At 43.0% G+C, this 25,773-nt stretch overlaps 2 protein-coding genes across 4 annotated transcripts in view; one reads left to right on the top strand and one right to left on the bottom strand.

The window, feature by feature from the left end:
* The window catches only part of ACO1 (aconitase 1), a 68,947-nt gene extending 55,087 nt beyond the window's left edge, over positions 1–13,860 (top strand). The window contains exons 18-22 of one of the 2 annotated variants that reach the window (XR_013334598.1): positions 1,912–2,059; positions 6,307–6,429; positions 8,949–9,134; positions 10,087–11,189; positions 13,557–13,860. Coding sequence is in view for 1 of the 2 variants with exons in the window: in XM_077761853.1 (XP_077617979.1) it covers positions 1,912–2,059; positions 6,307–6,429; positions 8,949–9,134; positions 10,087–10,196; positions 13,557–13,560 (571 nt within the window). In the remaining variant the exon portion in view is untranslated. The remainder of the gene's footprint in view (positions 1–1,911; positions 2,060–6,306; positions 6,430–8,948; positions 9,135–10,086; positions 11,190–13,556) is intronic. The other variant, XM_077761853.1, reaches the window with a different exon arrangement.
* Positions 13,861–14,883: 1,023 nt separating this feature from the next.
* The window catches only part of RIGI (RNA sensor RIG-I), a 35,640-nt gene continuing 24,750 nt past the window's right edge, over positions 14,884–25,773 (bottom strand). For both annotated transcript variants that reach the window (XM_077761852.1, XM_077761851.1), the window contains 4 exons: positions 23,172–23,342; positions 21,852–22,003; positions 18,628–18,771; positions 14,884–16,727 (listed from right to left, as the gene is read on the bottom strand). In XM_077761852.1, the coding sequence (XP_077617978.1) occupies positions 16,431–16,727; positions 18,628–18,771; positions 21,852–22,003; positions 23,172–23,342 (764 nt within the window). In that variant the 3' untranslated portion in view covers positions 14,884–16,430. The remainder of the gene's footprint in view (positions 16,728–18,627; positions 18,772–21,851; positions 22,004–23,171; positions 23,343–25,773) is intronic.

Consider the following 25,773-nt stretch of genomic DNA (forward strand, 5'->3'; position numbering starts at 1 on the left):
AGTCCTATGCAGAGCAAGAGTGTCCCATGTTCCCCAGAAATGTGAGCGCTGAAGGTTTAAGATAACCCACCTCCAGGGGAGGTGATATACAGGAGCCTATGTCAGGATTTTTTTTTAACGTGAGGCAACTGCTGTATTAAATGTACAGGAACTTTTTATACACAGATGCATATGGTAAGATTTTAAAGGGATGAGGGGCGCCTGGGTGGCTTAGTCAGTTAAGCGTCCAACTTTTGCTTGGGTCATGATCATGCGGTTCGTGGGTTCAAGCCCTGTGTCGGGCTCTGTGCTGACTGCCAGCTCAGAGCCTGGAGCCTCTTTCGGTCTGTGACTCCCTCTCTCTCTGACCCTCCCCTGCTCACGCTGTCTCTCTCTCTCTCTCTCTCCTAGAAATAAATAAAACATTAAAAAAAAAAAAGATTTTAAAGGGATGAGGCTGTACTTTGAATGGGAGACATGCATCCGTCAGCAAGCAGAGACAGGCAGGTGATAGTCAAGAGGCATCAGCGAATCCCTGCCCTTCCTCTTCATCTGTGCAGCTCTGGCTACACTGGTGTTTGCCTTGCTTGCCGAATGTTCCAGGCAAGGCAAAACACCTTTCTGTCTGAAAATTTGGATGCTCTTCTCCCAGATATCTGCCTGGTTAACTCCCTTGCCAATTCAAGTCTTCCTGCATGAGGTTACCCCCCGCCTCCCCATACTCCTGTTCTCTTTGCTTTGATGTACTTTTTTCCCCTCACTTATTAGCCACATTCTAGTAACACTTATGACAGTGCTCATTTTTATTATTATTCTTTGTCTCTGCCTTTTAGAATATAAGCCCTGCAAAGGCAGGGATCTTAATCTCTTTTGTTTATTGATGTACCTCAGGCCCTTTGAATAGTTCTTGGCCCATAACTGGTGCGCAGTAAATGTTGAGTGAATGAATGGGAGAAAAGGATTCAGCAGCAAACAGAGAAACATAGAGGTTGAGGCTGGATAAAGAAACTAAGGAAACAAGCCATGACCAATACTTTTCTTGATTGGTGATTGGTGACAATCTTTTGAGAAATGGGAATCATAGGGAATTGAATGAAGGGAAGTATAATACTTTCCCAGAAAAATGCACATATCCCCCGCGTTCCACATATGATTTCAGGAGTTTGTAGACATGCTCACCTGCTCCTAAAGCCCATTCACAGATTCTCTCGATCTTCAAATTACATCTCATCTTGAGATCAGATCACCACTCAGATACACTTCCTAGCATTTTCAGAAACAGCCAGTGAGCTGATCGCTGTGTTAATTGTAGGCTCCTGTCCCTGCCATCACAAAGTGTCCTTCTGCTGGGGCCCACAGACAGGACTATTCTTTGATTTAAGGACAAGGAATAGCTGTTCTGCCTCTTCAGCACTGCTCTGATTTTTATCTTCTGAAAATTGTCAACCATGTTGCCAGTCGTGTGTCTGCCCAGCACACTGAGTTCCTGATAAGTATACCTCCTTCCGGTTAGTTTATGGAATGTATCTTATGTTTCCCTCATTCTTGGTTCCACCTGACTGCCCTCCACGGATTCTTCTTTTTGTTTCCTCCTCCTTACCCCTTTTTAATGTTTTATCTTTTGTGAAGCTCTCTGGGCTACGCTCCTGAATAACTAAAATAAATATGTGGCAGGGTTCCTTACCCAGATCTATAAGACTACAGTTTAACCTGGGGAGAATGTTGATTTCTGCCTTTCAGTGCCCCACCTCTGACATCTGCCCCTGCTGTCCTCAGCAGAAGATGGAGGAACCGCTTTTCTGCCTTCAAGAGCAATGCTTAGGAGACTTGGAGAGCTATCTAGGTCTATGGTTTTTCTCTTGTCTTGATGGAAGTTAAGTTTTGTCTTTGCTCCGTTCACTAAATCAGCTCCTCTCTCGCTTGCATTATTAGCTTGACTCCACGAGAATTCAACTCCTACGGCTCCCGCCGAGGTAATGATGCCATCATGGCCCGGGGGACATTTGCCAACATTCGCTTGTTAAACAAATTTTTGAACAAGCAGGCACCACAGACTATACATCTGCCTTCTGGAGAAATTGTAAGTACTGTCTCTTCTGCCTGAATGAGAAACTGAATTTCAGCCTCTGACTGAAATTTCATCAGTTCAAGTATTTGAGGGGAAAAATTCCAGGTTCAGGTCTTTAGAGGCTCTTTATCAATAAGTGCTGTTGTATAACTTTATTAACCTTAAAAAAATTTTTTTTAGGTTTTTATTTATTTTTGAGAGAGAGAGGCAGAGCATGAGCTGGTGAGAGAGAGGGAGAGGGAGACACAGAATCTGAAGCAGGCTCCAGGCTCTGAGCTAGCCGTCAGCACAGAGCCTCCCCGCACAGGGCTCGAACTCACGAACTGTGAGATCATGACCTGAGCCGAAGTCAGACGCTTGCTTAACCAATTGAGCCACCCAGGCGCCCTGACTTTAATTTCGCTCACCGCACCACTAGGAAAAGAAGAAGGCCCGCAGAGTCCTGCTAGGGTCCTAATGAGAGCTGTTAGGAGTTGGCCTGTTATGGCGGGACTTGTTGAGTCACAGATGGGAGGCATGTGAGAGGTGGAGAATGTCTATGTTTTGAGTCAGACATACCATCTGTGGGGTGTTCAGCAAGTTATTTTCCTCTCGGAGCCTCATTTTTCTGACGTGCAAAGTAGAATGATATCTACCTTGTACGGCTCTGAGCCGTAAGCTTAAATGGAATGACACGTAAAACATGGCGGAGACTCTCACGCGCATGTCGTCAGCCCTCGACATCCAGCAGATACTGCAAAGCTGCTTGAAAACTGTTTAAGTTACTTGAAAAATAACCCTCTTGACTTACGTTAACAATAATAATAGCTAGTATTTATATGGAACTTACTGTATCTGGGTACTGTTCTAAGCTCTTTGTATATGTTGGTCTATTAATCCTCATAACAACCCTCTGACGTAGGTACCATGATCGTTCATTTTTTAAGATCCCAAAAATGGATATTAAAACCTAGAGAGTCTGGCTCCAAAGCCAGTGTGGTTTACCGCCACCCGTACGCCTCACTTGTAACGGAATGTATTTTAGAAAAGCAAACTCTTCACAGATAGTCACTGATCACCAGGACCCAACACCGAGTCAGTGCCCAGTAGATACTTGTTCAGTGAATAGCAGGGACGATAAACTATTCAATGGGGAAAAAATACAATTAAATGGTCGAATGCCCAAGAGACCAAGGTGAAAGACATGCAGGTATAGACACTGGGAGGCCTCCAGTGTACTGACTGTCACGGTGAATGCCTCTTATTTACAAGTCCTGCCATGACGTAGAACTTCTGGTCAGATGTTCAATGCCTCATCTTAAATAAGGAGAAAGATGAACAGAAAACAAGCCTTGAACCTGAAAGATAGACCTATGCAAAGAACCAGGGTGGAGGGAGAGGAGGGAAAGAAGATAACAGAGATAATGCAGAGAGCAGAAGAAAACTCCAAGAAAAATACTGTCTTCTCAGAGTGCTGAAGTGATTTTCTGTTGGTGTAAGGTCATCAGAGGACAAAAAGGGCTTTTTGTTAAAAAAAAAAAAAAAAAAAGATAAGAAAGAATAGGCTCTTTTAATACTTAAAAAAAGAAAAAGCCCCTAAAAAAATTTCATGGGAAAAGTTGATTAGCTGAGAGGCTCTCTCAGAATATAGAACAGAAAGACAAAGGAAAAATTAGAAAATGTAAGAAAATTAAAGACTAAAATGAGGAGGCTCAGCATCTGACTTAACAGAGCTGAAAAGAAAAGAAATTATTCAAGAAGTAACACAAGGAAAATTCCCCGACTACAAGCTCCGACTCCAGATTACATCCGCCGAATGCCCACGTGATGATGGGAGAACAGCTCCAAGTCGCATCATTGTGAAGCTAAGAGCAGCAGAGATAAGGAAAAGATCTAGAAACTTCCACAGAGAGAAAAACAGCTTGTGTGCAAGTTCTGGGGATCAGAAGCGCTCAAAGCAACACTGGAAACAGACTGGTTTGCACCCCAGAATTCCATGTCCTGTGTTAAGTAGTAGAATTCAGATTCAAAAACTTTAAAAATATCCCTCAATTCCTGTCTCAGGAAATAACTTGGTGAATGTTTTGCCAAAATGAGGGAATAAGCCATAAAAGGGGGAGACGTAGGACCCAGGAGAAGGAAATGCAAGGAATCCCCAGGACGCTGATGAAGGAAGATCCTTCCATAACAGGAGCGCACCACATCTAGAGAAGAATCCATCTGAATTGGAACAGGACTGAAATTCCAGGAGTGATCCCTCCAGGAAAAAGATGTTTTCACTTTTATTTTTTAAAATGTTTATTTCTTTATTTTGAGAGAGAAGGAGTGTGTATGTGTGAGCACACACACATACGCAAGCAGGAGAGGGGCAGAGAGAGGATCCCAAGCAGGTTTCGCACTGTTAGCACAGGGCTAACAGCGGGGCTTGATCCCATGAACCATGAGGTCATGACCCGAGCCAAAATCAAAAACCAACTGAGCCACCCATGGGAAAGATTTTTAAAGAACAGACTTCTGGGGGCACCTGGGTGGCTCAATCAGTTGAGCATCTGACTTCAGTTCAGGTCATGATCTCACGGTTTGTGAGTTTGAGCCCCGCAATCAGGCTCACTGCTGTCAGCACAGAGCCCACTGTCCTCTCTCTACCTCTGCTCTGTGCTCTCTCTCTCAAAAATAAAAAATAAATATTTAAAAAATGAAAGAAGAAAAAAAAAGAGACTTCCTGATACATTTAAATGTCCTTAGAGAAGATTTGTACTTTAGGCAGAGTGTTTGGGGATTCGTTGATGGGTAGGGACATAGAAACAGATGAGCATGCGCGTGCACGCGCACACAAATATCATTAATACCAGTGGAGATTTTTTTAATTGCCAAAAAAAGGAAATCATAGTATATATATTGTATGACTCAGCTATAAATAACATTGACATAGTCAGAGTAGTGCAAATACATTGACTTACCCAAAATGTATGCGTTAATTCTATTAGGGGGCTGGGGGGAGGCGACCCTAGGGGAATAGTAGTTAAAAGAACCAAATCCCCATTAAAGCAGGAAATTGATAGATGATAACAAAAATGGAGAAATGAAGAACTGGTGGTTTCGATACAACACTAGAGCTATAGAGGAACAATAATAGAAGAAAACAATCAAATTTTATGTCCTGTTCTTTAGAAGAGAGGGAGAGTGCGGGGCGCTGTTGCTGGGACTCTGTCCCAGATTCCGGGAGCACCATGTGCAACTAACCGGAGGCTCCGGCAACCCGTCAGAATAGTAATTTGTGAAAGCTTACTTGAGAGTTTGATTATACACCTTTCTAGAGCTTTTCCCGAAGGAAACACTCTTCTGAGGGACTTTTTTTTTTTAAGTAGCCAGGAGAAACAATTGTTTCATTACTTAATCACCAGCAGTGATATCACATGTCCTTGTGAAGGTCTCTGCCCAGCAGAACATTCAGAGTTCTTGTGAAAAGCAAATGAAGCTCTTTGTGTTAAGATATTTCTCATATACAGTAAAATATTAGTCCTCTCCTATCCTTTATTGATTGGGGCTTCCACTTCCTACTGTCTCTGTCTTGATCTTCGTAAAAAGGTGGCTAATAAGAATTCGCATTTTTTATAATTTTAGGACATGTTGCCTTCTTTGTGTTGGGATACCCTTCCCAACGGACCATCACTGAGTCTCTGAGTCAAATCCCAGGTTTAGGTGGGATTCTCTGTTTTTTAAGCTTTAAAATAGTTTAATCAGGGGGTGATGAGTGACTCATTCAGTTAAGTGTCTTACTTCGGCTCAGTTCATGATCTCGCAGTCCGTGAGTTTGAGCCCCACATCAGGCTCTGCTGACACCTCAAATCCTGGAGCCTCGTTGGTTTTCTGTGTCTCCCTTTCTCTCTGCCTCTCTCTCTCTCTCTCTCTCTCTCTCTCAATATACAAAACGTTAAAAATGTTTTAAAAATAGCTTCATCAATGGAAGAGGGGGGAAAAAATCTCATCTTCTTTCCTCTTTTTTCCCTTGATGCCTTAAGATTTGAATATTTTTCTAAAACCAGGACGACGACTAGGCATTTCAGTTAAAAGAATATACACTTCACTGTTAGGGGTAAGTAGATGGAGTTAGTTGGAAATTTGTGAGCCAAGCAGTGGATTGGTTGAGTTTCCATTGGCTTTGTGTTGACTTGGGCCACTGAAGGCCCTTCCGACCCTGCACTTACCAGGTGCCACTGCCTGTGTTCACACTCTGAGCCTTTACCGCATCCCTAAAACCTTCCTTTTCTCTTCCTCAGCTTGACGTGTTCGATGCCGCAGAGCAGTACCGGCAGGCAGGCCTTCCCCTCATCGTGCTGGCTGGCAAAGAGTATGGTTCGGGCAGCTCCCGGGACTGGGCAGCCAAGGGCCCTTTCCTCCTGGTGAGTATGATGGAGAGGGATCCCAGTAGGCGAGCTCAGGGAAGCATGTGATGTTTGTGCATCTGCTTCTTGGTGGGCCTGGATTTATCTCAGTGAAGGGTGACTTAGAGTTGAACTGGTTCCTCAGATCAGTTATTCATTTTCTGGGGACCATGGATCTTTGGGGGTGTCTTTAGAGCAATTGGGACGAGGGTCTGTGAAGTCTCTGAAATTCTGTTGAAAAGTGTGTACGTATGTCTTTGTTTTGTAGGGAAAAATTTCATGGTTTGCATATTTGGGTTGAGGAGTGGGAATTTCTCTCAGGCGGTTGTCCAGGTGAGCAGTAAGCTGGGCGGCTGATCCTGTATTGTCTGTCAGGAAGTTCACAGAAGGGGAAAAAGCAAGGAGCCTGCGCTCTGGACAGACGTTTTACAATCGCTTCTCATTGCTCCTGAATCAGCTTATAGACACTCAAGGGAAAGGGCAGCTCTCTCTGGATGTAGACAGGCAGCTCTTTAGAACCTTCCACCATTTCAGGGCCTGACCCGCTTGAGGCGTCCCCATGGAGGGGCTGTGCAGGGAGCCGACAGCTTTTACCTCCGAGCATTTATTTGCTGGAAGAGCCTTGCAGCTCAGCTTTAATGCTCAGGGTTGGGTGAACTGCCTTAGCCAGTGTCAATCCAAATGATTTATGGCTCCAGCAAATTAAGCCTGGGGAGGCACTAATTAAGTTGATATCCACAAGTACAGTAAAGAATGTGGGGTCTGGCAGGTGCCCTCCAGAAGTCCGGGATAACGTGTTTGACTATCACACCTATTTTTTTGTTTTAATCCTTCTGCCTTGTTTGGGGGGCGGGGAGAAGGATGTTCTCTGATTACTTGGTAATATATCAAAAGCCTGCCTTTTCAAGAAGCTGCTGGAAAGAACCAGAGAAGTGACAGAAGAGGAAAGAGTTTTTAGGAACAGGGCTGGGAGCTGGCGGTAGAAGAGAGACCCATGCGGCACGCAGCCAGAGAGGGAACTGTAAGAGCTGGCAGAGGGTATGAGAACCGGGACACAAGGGGCTCCCTGGAGCCTACACTTCTGTACAGAGCGGCTCCGGGTTCAGGCAGCCGAAGCCGACCAGCTCAGCAGCGCAGGGCAGTTCTCCCGGCAGAGAGGGACAGACGACCGCGGTCTGCAGCGCCGAGCGGCCCTTACCGGGCGCTAGGCACGTGCACAGTGCCCCTCCCCTTCCTAGTAAGTACATGTGCACGTAAATCCAGACAGAATACCTGCTGCTCTGAACAACCTGTTCTTCCTCTGTACACTTATTTTTAAATGTGGAAACGCTTGTGGGATTTTTAAAAATACCTGTGCCAGGATCTCAGCCCCAGAGATTCTGGTTTCGTTGGTAAGAAGAAAGGCCTGCACACGGGTATTTTAAAAGCCTGCCCTGGTGATTCTAACATGCAGCCAAGTCTGAGCACCAGTGCTTTTTATGCCTGTGGCTCTCACAACTCACAAGAATCACGAGCTTCCTCCCACCCCGTGCTCCCTGCAAGAGGTCCTGAGCAGTAGATCTAAGATAGTACCTAAAGAACCTACCATTTTCACAAGTTCGCCGAATGGTCCTCATGCAGGGGTGCTTAAAAGTGTACCTTACAGGGCCACCAGGGTGGCTCAGTGAGGGAGGCATCCGACTCTTGATTTAGGCTTGGGGCATGATCTCAGGGTTGTGAGATGGAGCCCTGAGTCGGGTGGGGAGCCTGCTTGAGATTCTCTCTCTCATTCTCCTACCACCCCTTCCCCGTCAAAAAAGTGTACCCTACATATCAAGAGACCTTTTAGGGGTATCTTATATTACAGTTAACAAATACTTAAGAGTGTGGTGTTGTAGTTAATTAAGGATCCTGGCTTATTGATCACTGCTATTTTTGGCCAGTTATATTTTACCAATACAGTGTACTTTATAGGAAGCCTTAATATCAAGACATAGTCAACGCAATTCGATCCTTGAAACAGGAATTCTAAAAGCAGCACATCATTTACTTTTCTCTGTAGTATGTTCTGAAAGTTGCTTTTTTTGGTTAAATCTTTGATGTCTACACCTATAATAAGAGCAAAATTCAAGGGAAATAGAAGAAAACGTGTTTGTTTTTTTGTGCTGTGGATTCCAGATAACAAAGGAAGTTTGCTAAGAGATGTTGTATCACAGAGCAGCTAAGTGCGTTGTCGAACTGCATGGGTTCAAATACCAGATACTCCACTGACGGCGTGGGTACGGGGGGACAATAATGGCCTCTACCTCCCAGAGGTGGCAGAGGGTGGAATGAGAGAATCCATTCAAGTGCTTGCACACTGCCTGTACTGTGTAGGCAGTCAGTTCAGACTAGCTCCTGTGTTATTTATAACTAGAGAGCAACTTTATGTAAACAACAAGTTGGTACTTACAAAGAATTTAGGTGTGAGAAGACTTGACTTAAGCAGCCTTTTGTAAAGCTTCCGTGTAGCTAAAGAAAACTGGAACTGTGTCCAAAGTCCTGTGTTGGCTCCTCAGGGAATCAAAGCCGTCCTGGCGGAGAGTTACGAGCGCATTCACCGCAGTAACTTGGTGGGAATGGGGGTGATTCCCCTTGAATATCTCCCTGGGGAGACTGCAGACACCCTGGGACTCACAGGGCAAGAACGATACACGATCATCATTCCAGAGAACCTCAAACCACGAATGAAAGTGCAGGTCAAGGTAAGCTGAACCTCTCCACGCCCGGCCCAAGGAAACAGGGCCGTGTATTTATAATCGATACAGTCAGAAAGAAACAAGTGGAATTTGGAAGGAAAGCAAATCACTCAGTAGGACTGCGTTAGACTCAGGATTCCGCTGGCTCCTGTTCTCACAACATGGAGGGCTTGGCAGCCGTTGACTCATTACATAGTGTTTGTTTATGCGTGCGGACACCCTCACTTCCTTTCCCCCCACCCCCCTCCCCAACTCCAGCCAGCCCCACTGTCTTTTCTGCCACCCAGTGTCCCTTAGCCCAAAGAGGGGTGGGGGAAGCTCAATGACAGGGCGTTTTCACATTACCCCCAAAATACCTTTTTATTACTGAATTGTGAACAGACACACCCCATCCCTGAGCCTCACCCCAGACCCCAGATTTTGATTAGCCCAAAGGTAAAAATGACAGCTCCCTCCATGAGGTGAGGCCAAGGACCCAGCGCTGCCTACTTGACAACCTTAATGAGACCTCTCCTGACCTCTCTCCAGCTCCCGGAGAGTATTTAGAAAATACCATCCAGGGTTACCTGGGTGGCTCAATCTGGTAAGCATCCAACTTTGGCTCACGTCATGATTTCAAGGTTCATGAGTTTGAGCCCCACATCAAATGCTTGGGATTCTTTGTCTCCCTCTCTCTCTCTTCCCCTCCCCCCATTCACATGCTAGCTCTCTCTGCCTCTCAAAACAAATAGACTTAAATACCATCTCACACATCACCTGGTTCTCACGCGCCCCATCACTGCCATCACTCCTACTCCACCGGGCTTCCCTGCGCAGAGAAGTCTGCTGGGGGCTTGTCCACGGGCAGCCTCTGATTTCCTGGATCTGGGCAGGAGCCAGGGACAGCACGCGGCCGCCCCTCCTGACGGAGCTGCCTACCCTCCTCCCTCACTGATTCTCCTCCTCTTTGTCACCACAGCTGGACACCGGGAAGACCTTCCAGGCCATCATGAGGTTTGACACCGACGTGGAGCTCACTTATTTCCACAACGGGGGCATCCTCAACTACATGATCCGCAAGATGGCCAAGTAGGTCACCTGCACTTGGAGCTGCACCAGAAGGGAACAAAGTGCCACCAACCAGCTGGGCCCTTGGTGCAGAGCACCCCCCTCCACGTGTGGGCCTCCCCGCAGGGGTGCTGCCTGGCACACAGGCGCACGAACACGGACGTGTTCTGGTGCCATCCCTCCAGGCACAAAACGAGCAGTTTCTACCTTCTCTATTCTTGTGAATCTTTGGCCCTTTTTCTAGAATTTGGAAGCAAGAGTGGTGGCGATGTCAGTAGTGCCAGAAAGGGAGAACTAAGCTTCTCTTTAAAGTAACTTATCACAGGATGTTGATGTTTTTCACTCTCAGCCTGTTCTTGTTCAGCTGGACACAGTAAGTCTTCTCAGAAGGCGTCGCCTGTCCTCTTTCCTGTTGGGTTCTGTTCTCCTCTGCTCCATGAAACCTTTTCCGTGAGGCTCACTGGTCTTTGCATAGTGTGCTGGCATTGCCTGACATGGGTCGGTAAGAACTCTCTCACACTTGAGATCACAGTGGTGATTGTGACTCCCCTGCGCCCTTCCTCCTTCAGAGCGAATGATCCAGACACCTTGGATCAGACACTGACATTTTTTTATTATGTACCTTTAGGTGGATCAACACTAAAGAAATTGTGACATTTTTCTTTTACTACCTTCAAAAATTTTCCCCAGAAAATTTCTCACTTGTCAAGGGGAGGACTTTGGAGGTGGTTTTGGAGAGAGACTTAGAACATTGGTAATTTGAATAAGATTAAATCTATTTTCAAGGAAAACTTTTTGACTTTGCAATTGATTTCTATTGTATGTGAGGCTCTAGTCTGGGCATATTTAGAGCAGAGCGAGTCTCAGGCTGCCAGCATCTTGAAGCCTGGGTGACCTTTAATTTCTCCTGCTTTTACAACCCTATCCGTACTATATACAGGGGAAATGGAAGAGTTGGGGAGCCAGGATTTTGCTGCCCTGGTTGGGAGCAGACAAGGTAGTAGCCGCAATAATGTAAGTATGGTGAGCAGATCATAATCTTTTGATTTTTTGTGTGTCCTATAGTTTATGTCCTTATTGTCATCACTGACCTCATTTTGGGGCACATGTTTTAGTCTGCTCCAGCTGCCGTAACAAAATATCATAGACTGGGTGACTCAAACATCAAAAATGTACTTTCTCCTTTCTGGAGGCTACAAGTCCAAGATCAGGTTTCCAGCCAATTCATTTTCTGGTGAGAGCTTTCTACCTGGTTTGCAAATAGTCATCAACTTGCTCTGACCCCACCTGTCTTTCCTTAATGCATGTATGAGGAGAGAGAGAAAGAGCTGGCTCTCTGGTGTCTTTTAAAGACACTGATTTATCAGATCAGGGCCCCACCCCTCTGACCTCATTTAACCTTAATCACTTCCTTAGAGATCCCTTCTCCAAGGAGACACGCAGGGGGTTAGGGCTTCAATGTAGAATTTTGGGGTGAGGGGTGGGACATAAGACATTCAGTCCATAACAGGGTACCTTATACCTCACAAGTTAGTCTCCTTGTCATGAATTTTAAATCTCAACTTCAGCACTCAGGGAGTGTGGCCTGGCCATCAGAACACCCAGGATCAAGTTCTGTCTCTACTTCTTCCAAGATGAGGGACAAGACACTTATTGAGCATCCCTGCTTCTGATGTCCTGGGACCTAGTTTGTGCTCCTAAGAAAAAATGAGAGACAGAACCTTGTTGTATAAACCCGTGACCTTCAAATAAGGATCCGTCCTAACATGAAAACACAAAGAAAGGCTGAGAAAACAGACCTCACTGCCTCAGTGTTCCATGACTGAGCTCCTGGGGAGCTGTGTGGTTCCCAGCATTCAGGGGCTCTGCGGAGACATTCTTGTGGCTATGACTTCCAAAACGGGGTTCCTTCACTTCCAGACTCCTCTGCCTGCAAACACACCCTTGGCCACAACCAGACTGAACAAGTAAACTCCTCTGGCCTAGTTTCTCAAGAAGGTACCAGTCTCCCTGCCAAATGCAAGTATGCTGCTCTTGTTTGTGCTAGGCCTCCCTCCTCTCCATGGGAGTCTCATCTCCTTGGTTCTTATAGCTTTCCAAATCCATCACGCCTGCTGCCTGCTGGGAAACCGAACGTACTTTGGTGTGCACCCTCAGGTGACTGACAGGCTTCTCTAATGCAGCAAATAAGTGCATGTGTCTTTGGCTCTGAGGCAGCCTTTTCCTAGGTGGAGGGGAAGCTAGGGGAAGGGTGCATTAGTCACAGCTCTTAGTTATGGTGTTGGAAGCACCACTCAAACTGGCTAAGCAAAAATATTGACAGTAGTAATAACTGGCTCATAGAACTCGAAGACCAGAGGTGGCCATGGCCCTAGGCTTGATTGGATCTGGTGACTCAGACCCAGGTTCTCCCCGTCATCTCCCTCGGTTCTTACCTTCCATCTCCAATGGCCTCCTTCTTCAGGGCTGTTCCATGTGCAGGGAATGTGGCCTCCAGCAGCTCGAGGCTAGCAGGTAATAGTTTGTGAACTTAGAGATTTATCTTCCAGTATTTTGTAGGCTAAAATTGGGAGTTTTCCAAGTCACCAAAATGGAAAACCGTATTTTTGGCCCAGTGTCCCTTTCAAGGCTATGTGAGGACAGTGGAGTACCCCGCAGGGCTATGCAGGAGCAACAGAGAGTCACTTCTGGAAAAGAGAAACTGACGTTTCATGGCTGCTTTCTGAGGAAGCTGTTCAGTGTCATGACCACAAACAGAATTTAATACCCAAGTAGTTTTTGTTCAGCCGGATCGCCTCATTATCATGAACAAAGATTATATAATTATAGCTGATAGTTTTAATAATTTTGTATCCCAAGAACTGAGGCCTATGTATTAAGTACAGATTTGCTGAGCAAAACTGTCTAGTTTTATTACATAGAGTAATAAAAGAGTTACTGGTTATGATCCTGAAATTAACATTCCAATGTGGCTCTGGTTGTCTAGTCCGTGGCAGGGACCTGCTGTTGTGCTTCTATAGGATGTTAATGGGGTCCTATGAACAACAGGGTTCCAGGGTCTATGTATTTGGGAACCGCTGGGTTAAGTGGGTCTTACTAGCACAGAACCGACACAATGACACACAATGACCAAGCAGGCTGTAAATCACTCACTTGAGAGGCAGGCTGGCAGCAGACGGTACAGGAACCCATCTGCCCACAGTGTTTTTTCTTCAGAGCATCTTACAGCATGTGTGTTCCACAGGACGTGCTGGAAGAAACGCTGACATGAGGGTTAGTCTTTTTAAATTCAAGTGACAATAAGTTTTAAGGAGAGGAATTGGAGTTTACAGCCCTCGATACACAATCAGGCATTTGACTGAAGGCCACTTTTCTTTGCAGGTGAGAAACCCATCACCACGTCAGCACTGGCAGGAGCCAAAGAGAATCCAGGTCCTGTGGGTGCATAGCAGATTGTGTCTGAACCACCTGATGAACTTCAGAAAGTATACATGGCTGGACGCCCTCCTGGGGCATCCTCATGGGGGTGGGGCATAGACCCATGAAACAGACTCCCCAGTAGGTTTGGGCATACAGCCTTTGACCTAGAAATCCAATGACCAGCATTTGGGCATCAGTCAAGAGTTTGCAGTTTTTTAAACCCTAAACTGCCACTTTTTTTCATTCAATAAATAGTAACTGAGTACCCTGGCAGTGGCTTGATTTGGTGCAAAAGTCCTATAAGGGAATCCTAGGTTCTTTTTCTCTTCCCTGCAGTCTGCCTTCTGATGGCTGAAGAGAGGATGACACACCTTTATCCAAACTGACCCATGTAGATGCTTGAAAGAACTTTTCTCAAATTAATCTCCAGTAGTTATTTTCAACATCCTATTAAAATTCTTAAACAGCATCCCAAAAAGGCAATCACTTATTAAAAGAGGTACTTGTGAAATTATGATTTATATAACTATATATTTGACTTATGTCTCCATTTCTGGCACTGAGCTCCTAAAAGCCTCAGCATTCCCTAAGTGACAAGGGACTGAAGTGTCTCCTGCGATGTTAATGACGTGACTTTTGGACCACACTGAAGGATGGGGGCTGGTTGCCAGGGCAACCAACTCTCAAATTAGAGCTGGAATGTTCAGTCCCACCTCCTGACCACTGGGTAGGGGAACTGGAGGTAGAATCAATCACCAATGGCCAATGATTTTATCAGTCATGTTCCTATAATAAAGCCTCCATAAAAAAACCAAAGGATTTGGTTTAGAGAGCTTCTAGTTTGTGAGCAGGTGGAGATTTGGAGAGGGCATGAGACCTCCCTGCTGTTCCGGAGTTCTATCCTTTCCTAATCGGTGATTTAGAAAGTACAATGTTTCTCTGAGTTCTGTGACCCACTCTAACAGATGAATCAAATTCAAGGAAGAGGAGGTCATTGGAACCTCTGATCTATAGCCTATCAGAGACACAGGTGATTACCTGGATTTGCAATGATGCCGAAGTGGGAGTGGGTGGGGCAGTCTTCTAGGACTGAGAACCCTTGACCTGTGGGATCTGAAGCTATCTTCCAGGTTGACAATGTCAGAACTGGGTTGATTTACAGGTTATTTGGCTGGTGTCAGACAATTACTTGTTGACATGGGAAAACCCCCAACACTGGAATTGGTGACCAGAACCTTACATAATCTAGTAAAATATAAATGGAAAGGGAATAAAAATCAGCAAGTAGTTTGGCTTAAATAATCCATTTTTATTGTGTCTTACTAAGAACATTACTAAGAGTAACCATTACCATGCAATTCCTATATAAAATATACTTTTCATACATTATTTCAGTTAAAAAAAAACTTCACTAACCTTTCCAGATATGTATTATCCTGGTCTTACAGAGGAAAGAAGTTAAGCCAAAGAGACATTAGGTACCTGGCAAGTTTGCTGACTCTTGGCCAGCACAGCTGCTCATCAGATCAAATGGAGAGTGAGGTGGCTGAACCATGTCACCCCATTGAACTTCAGGGTTGATCTGGGTGGTCTCTTGGACACCAAATAGCCTTTAGATGTAAATAGGTGCTACTTGAAAAAGGTTGTGCAATCAAAGATGTTGAAGATATTATTAACATTTTGTGATGTTTGAAGGTTTGTTTAAGCCACTGATGGTTCTAGTGAATTACAAACAACTAATCTGAATCTGTTTAGGAAAATAGTTAAGTTACTACAGAGCCTATCCTGAATTGAACACAAAATACCTTGGCCTGCATGGGAGCAGCAAAATTCAGGCAGTTGTCCCCATGTCTGGACAACCCTAAACTAAGCTCTCAGGACATCATCCAACCTTGTTTAGTGACACAAGAATGCCATTTGAATACATATTCTAATTTTTTAAGTGGAAAGGACAGCCAAATTTATCTCCTCAGTTTCATCCAAGGCACCTGAGAACAGAGTCCAAGTGTTGACCATCAACTATTATTACAAAATGGCTTGAGATGACCATTCAAAGGGAACAAGGGCACACAGTTTAAGGAAACAAATAGGACAAGATGTACAATAAACTATAAGAACAGAAATCAAATTTCTTAAAAACTAGATCATTTACATGCTCCCATTACTGAAAGTTATCCTACAGAATTTTAAGATTACATGCCACACACTGATATATAGAAAATATGAGTAACTGTTGTACCTCTGTATGTGAATATTTACTGAACCCTTAGAACCGTCAGTGTTTAAAAGATCAGCATAGAGGAATCAACAGGAAAGACTGTGACAGAGCTATAAGAAATAGAAGCCAAGGGGCTTCCAGGAAAAGAATACTCAACAGGGCCAAAAGCAATAAAGAAATCAAAGAGAGAAGGCCTAAGAAGTGTCCAATGGATTGGCAATCAGAGTCAACTGGTCTTAAGAACAATTTCAGTAGAGTAAGGGCAAAAGTCAGTTTATGGTAGTAGGTTAAGGAAAGAAAGGGAAGTATGAAAAAAATTTGCAACCTTTCTTTCATTCCTTCCAGTGTGTACTGGTGGCCACTGAGTGTACATCGGCAACCAGTTGTGAAGGGAAGGATAGAAAGAAGGCTTTTTAATTTTTACCAAGTACTTAGAGCTTTACTGGCCTACAGAAAACAATAAACAGGGTGAAGTTAAGGGATAGATAATATAGTTCGATACAAGCCTTGCAAAAAATACCTTCACAATGGTACAAGCAATCTGTGATTGTATCCGCTGGGGCTAATTTCTTGTCAGGGTCATCCATTCCCTGTAGCTAGAGAATGAGGCACCCAGGTTATCTGAACATTTCCTTAGCATCAAATGGTATCTTCTCAAAATGAAAGTCCTTCCATTTCGTATACAGTTTCTGAGCTCCAGTTACAATATCCTCCACCACAAAACTTTCCATTTTTATAAGTGGAATCTCAAATTTCTTATACTTGACACAGATTCCCCAGTCATGGCTGCAGTTCGGTCTGGCACAGTAGATCTTTGCTCTCTTCTCAAAATGTCCAAAGCTCTTTGGTTTGAGGTGTGCTTTACTCACAAAGCACTTCCCAAAAGCATCTCCAACCACAGTGTAATGGCATTCCTACAGATGAAGGAATTGAATAACAAAACAACATTAAAACCAGTACAAAACTGTGATTTTAAAAAACTCCACCATAATCTGGGATGAAGAGCAGGTGGGATCCCACTTATTTTACAGATGGGGTAAGAAGGAAATATGCATTCACCTGAAGGCCAGACTGGAATCCATGCAGCCTGGCTCCCAGTTACATGGATGGAGATGAGGGTGGGGGTGAGGGTGCAAGTGAGGTGACAGGGGCCATCTCATGAAGAGGAGGACTAAGAAGTTTCCAGGCAACTGCGCTTCTGAGAGTAGATACTCTTTATTGATTCAGAAACAAAAGTGAGCATTTATTGATCTCCACAAAGCTGGAGTTCACAGGCCAGGCATAATCCACAGGATACAGAGAAGAACAGCAAAGGGTCAATATGGATCTGAAGAGGGTGGGGGACTCAAGGGTCCAGAGGCTCTGCCAGATAGTCAACTTTAGAGTAAACCTCAGAAAGGCCACACTGTACAGAACAAACACAGACCCAATGCACCAGGCCCTCAGGAAACAGTCATAAAGCACCATTTCAATAGAAAAATCGCTGTAACTGGAGCTAAAAAGACCTTTTATAGCTACAGCAGCAGACTCCTACAGGCATGGGAATTTGCTAGTATCACCCCTAATATGCTTCTCACTCAAACAGATGGACTGATTAGAGACTTCAGCTTTCTGAAAACCAAAGAGAACCCTAAAAACTCGTCATCTGAACCAGCCTCCCCTCTATCAGCAGCAATGGAGTTACATCCAATTTTTGTCTTTAGACATTTTCGTGTCCAAAAGTTTTATCCTAAAGTATTAAGAAAAAAAAAATACAGAAAACTAACCTGTTTTTTAAAATGAGATATTTTGTTTGCATTATAAAAGTGATTTGTATCCCAGAAAGAAAGTTTAGAAAACATAAAATAGTAGGGAGAAGGGGTGCCTGGGTGGCTTAGGCATCTGGCTTCAGCTCAGGTCATGATCTCATCATTTGTGGGTTCAAGCCCCACGTCACAATCTGTGCTGACAGCAAGGAGCCTGTAGCCTGCTTCAGATTCTGTCTGCCCCTCTCCCCCTCGCACTCACTCTCTTTCTCTCTCTCAAAAATAAATGAACATTAAAAATTTTTTTTAAAATAGAAAAAAATCACGAAGTCTCACTGCAAAATAGTAATACATTTTAATATATTTCCCCTACTTTTTTCTATAGAAGGTTAAATTTTTTTGGTTGTTGTTGGTGGTGATGGTGGTATTGTTGCTATTATTTCACACTGCTATAGTCCTAGCAAAAAATTTAGCAAAATACAAAACTTAAAATTTTTCAAAATTTTACAATTTTGTATCCTTGTTATTTTTCCCACTTCACCATTAGTTTGTAAGAAGTTTTTCATTATACATAAGCTTCATGATCATTTTGTTTAATAAACTTTGGAATTAATTTACAAAAAAAATTTGCAGATTTACAAAAAAACTGCAAAGATGGTCCAGGAAATTCCTATAGACCCTTCATTCAGCTTCCTGGAATACTAACACACCATAGTACACTTGTCAAAAGTAAGAAATTAGGATTGGAACATTACTATTAACTAAACTATAGATTCTACTACCTTTTCTAATAATATACTTTATCTGTTCCATGACTGAATCCAGGATACCCCCATTCATTTAGCATAACCGTTATTTTTAATGGCTATGGAATAGTTAAGTGGCTTCTTTTTCTTCTTTATTGTTAAGGGTTTCTTATTAAAATGTTTTTGTCTCTTTTAAAATACGTGGACCATGGCCATGAAAACAACAAAAATAATAATGTCTTACTATAAACATCTCACTGATAGTGAGCTTTACTTAGTGCTAAAAAAATAGCCAAGTGCTTTTTGTTAAAAAGGCTGCTTACCTCCACCACTCTGATATCAACTGTGTAACATGCAAAGGCTTTGCACTTTCTGCAGAGTAGTTTTTTATTTTCCTTATCTGGTACAGGTTCTACTTTTCCTTGACTATCCCTGATGAATTTTTCTTGAATCTGTATCTGGAGAACCTACATGCAAAAAAAACCAAACAAACCAAAACCCACATTGTCAGTGTAATTTGAGTACAACTAGGAGGTATATATATACACACATATATATGTATATAATCATTCATATACAACTGCCATGAATATACAGTACCTGCCTTTGTTTATTTAAAAAAAATACCATAAATAATCTTAATGGTTCTCCTAATTCTTTGTTAGTCACTGTTTAACTGTAACCTCCAATTAGTCTTTTAATTTCTTGATCAGAGATGCCCAGGAAGTACTAAGGATGTCCATAAAAGTCATCTGAACTATGCTTCCTACTTTAGTAGTTGGCAAAATTTTTTAAGTTCCTCACAAATAAACATATGACATATATTGATGCTTTCAGGCATAATCACACCCACTTCTAGGGCAAAAACCCATTACATGGAACAGCAGGCAGAAGAGTCCCCATCATCTAAAATCTTTTTTCTCTCTTCCCTTCCAACCATAGAGAGTATTGTTGAATTACAGTCAAGTTAAATGTATATATAGTGTGACTGCATTCTATTTCAAAACTCAGGACATCTAAGTATAACTAAGAACCTTGACATTACAGATAAAATAAACCTAAGAAGATTCTGAAGGGTGAAGAGAGGATGCCAGACAGCTAGAAAACACATGGTAGAACAACACAGTGAATTCCCTGGGTTTTCTTTTCACCTCATATATCCAGACTTGGGGCTGAAGAAACCAGCAAGCAGAAATGCCTATAGGCACAGATAAAAAACATCTCAACAGAAGTCTACTCTCTCTAGCCAAAGGATCAGGAAAGGCACAGACTAGCAAGACAAAAAACTTTTAGACATTAGCTGTTCTACTCGAAACATCACAGAATAAAACAAAAAAACTATGGCCTAGGGGCACCTGGGTGGCACAGTAGCTTAAGTGTCCAACTTTCGATCTCTGCTCAGGTCATGATCTCACAGTTCCTGAGTTCGAGCCTGCACTGGGCTCTGTGCTGATGGCACAAGGCCTGCTTGAAATTCTCTCTCTCCTTCTCTCTGCCCTTCCCCCACTTGTGTTCATGCTCTCCCCCCCCCAAATAGATGAACTATTACTTTTTTAATGTTTGTTTATTTTTGAGAGAGAGAGTATCGGGGAAGGGGGGGATGAAGGTGGAGCACAGAGAGAGACAAAGACACAGAATCCCAACCAGGCTCCAGGCTCGGGAATGAAGCTCTCGGCACAGAACCTGATGCGGGGCTCGAACTCAAGAACCCTGAGATTATGACCTGAGCCGAAGTCAGACACTGTCTGAGCCATCCAGGTGCCCCTAGATAAATAAACTAAATAAATAAATAACCGATTTTTAGCCTCACTGCTACTCATGCCAGCAAAGACTGAGGGGGGCGGGGGTCACCAAGGTTTCCACCTGCAGAGCTGTAACAAAGAACCTTGACATTCTCCCCCCATGGTGTCAGAGAAGGACAAGTGGGGAGCCATGACTGTCAGCCCTGCCAAACGGTAGACGCCCCTGCCTGTGATGTCGAGGAGACCCTGTGGGGAGCAAGAACTCCCACACACACACCCACACACACACAAAATTGCCACCTACCAATAGGTCCTGGTCCTGGAGTCGTTCCAGACTCCCTCTCATTCTTTACCATCTCTGCCCATTTTCTATGGCTGTGAGGGGAATCCCAAATGTGACTCGGTAGTCTAACTCAACAGATACTGAACCTGTTTGGTCCTCATCCCACTACTTGTCCTGGTACGCTGACTACAAAATAATGTCTGTGTCTGGACCAGTCTCCATCTCCCTCATTAAATTTTTACTCTATTTCTTCTGTCACATAGGAGTCCAAGCAGCTTGTCACCCAATGGAAGAGACAAAAATTATGGCATGGTTATTAAAGCTATTATGGTTTTAAAACTTTTATTGCCAACATCCCCATCTGTTACGAAATGGGAAGGTGGCTCAGTGAAAAGTCCCTATCTTCAGTAAAATTCAGGAAGAAAATTAAGAGGAACTAAAAAATTTCCCTGCCATACTCAGTAAAACTGTCAAAGAAGTATTTTTAAATATTTTAGTCTCTAAGCTTTAGGAAGAAATGTTTTTAAAAATGAGTAAACACTGACATATAGTTGTGATTTTATGTCCTAAAATAAGTATAAGGCCACTGCTTCTTAAAACTTTTTTTGATAAAAGAGATTATGACTTTTTAAAAATATGGACACTATGGAGTTAATCTATTGAAATGTAAGGTTCATCTTTGTGAAGATCAAGTCTACCTTCCATATGCCTCTGTCCATAACAACTCTCATTTTTTGAGCACTTACTTTATACCAGGCACTGTGCTGAACGATGCACATACCCCATTTTATCCCCCAAACTGCCCTATGAATTAAATGCCATTTCTTTCCCAACTTTACGAATGAGGAGACTGATGCCTTAAGAGACAGAGTAACTGCCTTAAGTCACATCTGTCTTAAGTGGCAGCGATTCTGGGATGAAAGTCCCCACAAAGGGTCTAGAGAAAGTGTGGGGGTACATGTACGTGCGTGCATGTGTGTGTGCGTGTGCATATGTTTCTTAACTTTCCCCAATCTGGTTCCACGCTTCTGGGTTCTAAAGGAAATTACAATTAAATGAAGGTTACTACCAAGAGGCTGCACTGAACAGGTAACGCCACTCCCAAGTGTACATTACAATCCACAGCCACAACAGGCATTTTACCACATGCGCAGTGCACTGGGGGCTCTTTTCAGAGGACTCCAGATGTTAGCGAGAGGGGTATGAGGAAAAGGCGGATAAGGGCAGTGTCTTGCCTGTTAGAGTGTAGTCCTCAAGATGAGCTCCCAACTTAAGGGTCATTCTGACTCAGTTTGCCTTTTCTAACTAAAAACCGAACTTCAAGTATCGGCACTAATAATTTGTATTTTAATCTCACTGAGACTTAAAGCAGAATGACTCCGATGTTCACTCCAGGACAAAAATTTAAGCATAAACTTCCTGTTCTAATGCAACACTCAGAGCAATGGATAAAAGGTACCAACTATGCTCGCATTCTATTACAGTCAGAGTCTGAAAGAATAGCACAGATTAAAAGACTTACCTTTTCTTTAAATACTGCTTCATTCCATGTCTGAAGCATTGAAATGGAGTCATTCATCATTTTTTCTCTGCACATGTTCATTTTTTCTTTTTCAATTACATCAGCATTGCTAGTCAGAAGGAAGCACTTGCTACCTCTTGCTCTTCCTCTGCCTATCAGAAAACAAATTTTTTGTTCAGTGCCTTTGACTTAAAACTCTGATAAATCTGAGAATAGGTAAACAAAGGGGTATTCATACAATTCAACTTTGGTTCACCGAACCCCACTTTCATAGGAAAGCTGAGCTGTTAGAGCATGGGCTTCAATGCAGGTATATATGTGAATATAAAAACTACTTGTTAAACTAAGAGCCCACCATAGACTGGCTTCCTTGGGGTCTCCATGTTGCAGTGTGATTAGACAGCCATGTTATCAGAGACACTGCCTTAAAGACAATCCAGCAGGAACCCTCAAGATGACACTGTGAGCACTCTAAGACAAATAATAAACACACCCTCTCTAAAAAGCTTTCAGGGAATTGGGTAAGTAGCTATGTTCACAGTCATCAGAATATAGATAGAAATAATAAGTGCTGTCAGAATGATCACTGTAAAGTATCATGTGCATTCTAAAGATTATTGCCAGCAGGGGGCGGGACTAGGGACAAGTAATAGGGAATCGGGGAAGAGGTAAAGAGGTAAAACAAAGATTATCAGTACATGAGCACCTTCTTCAACAATGAGACAATGATGAAATCAGGTTGGCAAAAGTGGATAATGAATAAAAGGGAAGAATGAAAAATAGGTTGGAAAGATAAGTTAGTGTTGGAGTTTGAACTTTTTAACATCATGTAAATTGGAACGTACTAGAGTTTCTATATAGGGAAGTGACACGCCCAGAGCTGTTTTTCAAGAAGTAAAGTGGCAGCTATTATGGAAATTGAAAAAAGGAAGAGAGGCTATTTAGGAGATCACCTAGTTGAGGTAAGACAGAAGAATCCCATGGACTATGTCTTCTAGAATACAGGGTCCATCAGTACCACAAGCACAACCATGAGAGGTCCACATGTTGGCTGCCAAAGTCTCCATCCAAGCGAGAATTATCTTTTGATAAGTGTCAGTCAATATAGGTCAACTAAACAGTATTCATTGTGACCAAGAATCAAGGTGGGATATATATTAGTGGGCAAAATTGTACCCNCCAAAGTCCACTGTGCCAACCAAGGGTCAGTAAAAGAGAAAGGCCAGAAGCACAATGACTGGTAGAAAGAAAGTTTCTAAATGACAGACACACTCAGACCAATTGACAGCCACTTAGTAATGGCATCAAAGCTTTTCTCACCTCTAGTTTGGATCATTTTGATGACATTGCCCACATACTCATACAGGATGACCAAATTGCACTCAGCGATGTCAATGCCTTCATCAGCAACGGAGGTGGCGATCAGAATCTTTTTATCTCCATTAGTTCTGAATGCATTCAATGCACACTTCTGTGCTGGGAGTGTCATCCCTGCATCAGAGTCAGAGGGCATTTTAGAACTCACCGAAAGAGAGAATTTTACCCTTGAAAAATAGCCATTAATGATGGAATGCGCCAAATGTGCTTATTATGTGCCAAATACTGCGATGAGTGCTTTATAACCATGATATTAAAACAACCCTAGGGGGTAGGACCTATTCCTATCCTTGTTTTAGAGGACATAATGATGGTGTTTAACAATTTGGACTCTGCTACAAGACTGCCTGAGTTCAAATCCTAGCTGGGGGACTGACTAGCTGTGTGACTTCAGCCATGTTATCTCAAAACAAATATTGATTTTTTAATTATTTTTTTATTTTTTTCCAAAGCTATCAACAACTAATCATAATGCCTTTGCATGTGTCAAGGACTTTACAGCTGACAAAACAGTTTCACAACTACTTACTCACTGGAACTTCACAGAGCCCTTTTCAGTTGATGTGGCAAGTGTTATAACTCCCCTTTACAGATGAAGACCTTGAGGTTTTGGAGGTCTGATAAACTGACAGCCTGGCAGAACCAGGCCTGAATTTAAGTCTGAGACCCTAACAGCATGCAGTTCTCAGTCACTGGTATACTAAGAAAAAAAGAACTTCAAGGTCTCTACCTCTAAGTTAATTCATAAAAGTTGGCAGCCAAAATCTTCAGGTACATTTTAAGGCCAAAACAATTTATTTTACCATCATCTTCTACTGAATAATGAGCATGCCCAAGGCAGCCACCATACTTCATTAATTTCTAAACTTATTCATCCATTTCTTCATCAAATATTTATTCACCAATTATAATTTGCCAGCTAAAAATATAATGGCTAAAAGGTCCACTTTTTTCTACGAGGATCTCATAGAAGAAGGATATAAATAGGGAACTATAATTCAGTGTGATAAGCAATGAAATGGAGGCAGAGTGGATCTATGGGATGAGAAGGAGAGACACTTCAACTAGTTTTAGGAGGTTGGGGAAGGCCACTTGGATAAGCACAATGACTGGTACACAGTACGTTTCCAAGCAAATGTGGATGGATGGATGATGGATAGATGGATGGATGGAAGGAGGGAGGGAGGGATGATGGATAAATGATGGATGGATGATGGGTGGATGATGGGTGGGTGGATAGATAAATGAATAAACAAAAAATGCTTTGAGTGCCTATTTGTGAAGAAAGAACAAAGTTTGAAAATCAACTCACGTAGGAGTCAAAATGCAGAGAACTTTAAATTCCACGTGCCATAATTTGGTGTTAGACTTCATTTGGTAAGCTAAATTTTCAAAATCTGAATTTACTTTTTAGATTCAAGAAGTTTAAACTTCGCATAAGGGAAAAGCACAAGAGTGATGAGTGTGGACTGACAGGATGGGGACTGCTTATTATAAACAAAACTAATTAAACAGGAGGAACAGAGTGAGGACCAGTCCCTACTGGTCACTGACATGGGGGAGCACAGCTGCAAGACTGTCAGGTGGAGCTGGCCACCCAAGATCTTCTTGGATAATACCAGAGGCAGCCTTTCAGTTGATTTAATTATTCTGAGAGAGAGTAAGCAAGTGAGCATGGGAGGGGCAGAGAGAGAGGAAGAGAGAATCCCAAGCAGTCTCCATGCTATGAGCACAGAGCTTGACTCAGAGCTCAAATTCACGAAGTGTGAGATCATGACCTGAGCCAAAATAAAGGGTCAGACACTCAACTGAGCTACCCAGGTGGCGTGAACTTTTTTAATTATAAAATATCTAATACACATAAAAGCATCTATAGTTTAAAAAACAATAAAATAAAAGAACATTTCTATTTCCAGGTGATTTTAATCCAGTGGTTGAGAATTGGAGAAAAAGAGTGACATGTCAAACAATATTATAAAAAATAACTTTGGTTTTGCCCACTGGACATACGGGAAGAAGCAATGTCTACAAGTTTTTGGCATCTGAGCATTGTGATGGCTTTCTGATGTGTCAATTTGGCTAGGCTGAACTACCGTACCTTGTTATTGATCTAGGTGTTTTTGTGAAGGAAATTTGCAGATGTAATTAAAGTTCCCAATCAGGAGCGCCTGGGGGGCTCAGTCAGTTAAGCGTCCAACTTTGTCTCAGGTCATGATCTCACGGTTCATGAGTTCAAGCTTCACATCGGGCTCTGTGCTGACACCTCAGAGCCTGGAGCTCACTTTGGATTCTGTGTCGTCTCCCTGTCTCTCTGCTCCTCCCCTGCTCTTGCTCTGTCTCCCTTTCTCTCAAAAAATAAGCATTAAAAAAATAAAAAGTTCCTAATCACTTGACACTGAAGTTGTGAAAGACGTTTCATCCTTGGTTGGCCTGACCCACAGTCAATCGGCCCTTTGAAAGAGGAGTTAGGCATCAGTTTCTGAGCTCAGAGACTTCAAACAATTCATGCCTGTGGAGGTCAGACCTGCTCCTGACCACCTGCTCT

The sequence above is a fragment of the Crocuta crocuta genome, unplaced genomic scaffold (assembly GCF_008692635.1).
Source record: "Crocuta crocuta isolate KB4526 unplaced genomic scaffold, BGI_CrCroc_1.0 scaffold204, whole genome shotgun sequence".
Lineage (NCBI taxonomy): Eukaryota > Metazoa > Chordata > Mammalia > Carnivora > Hyaenidae > Crocuta > Crocuta crocuta.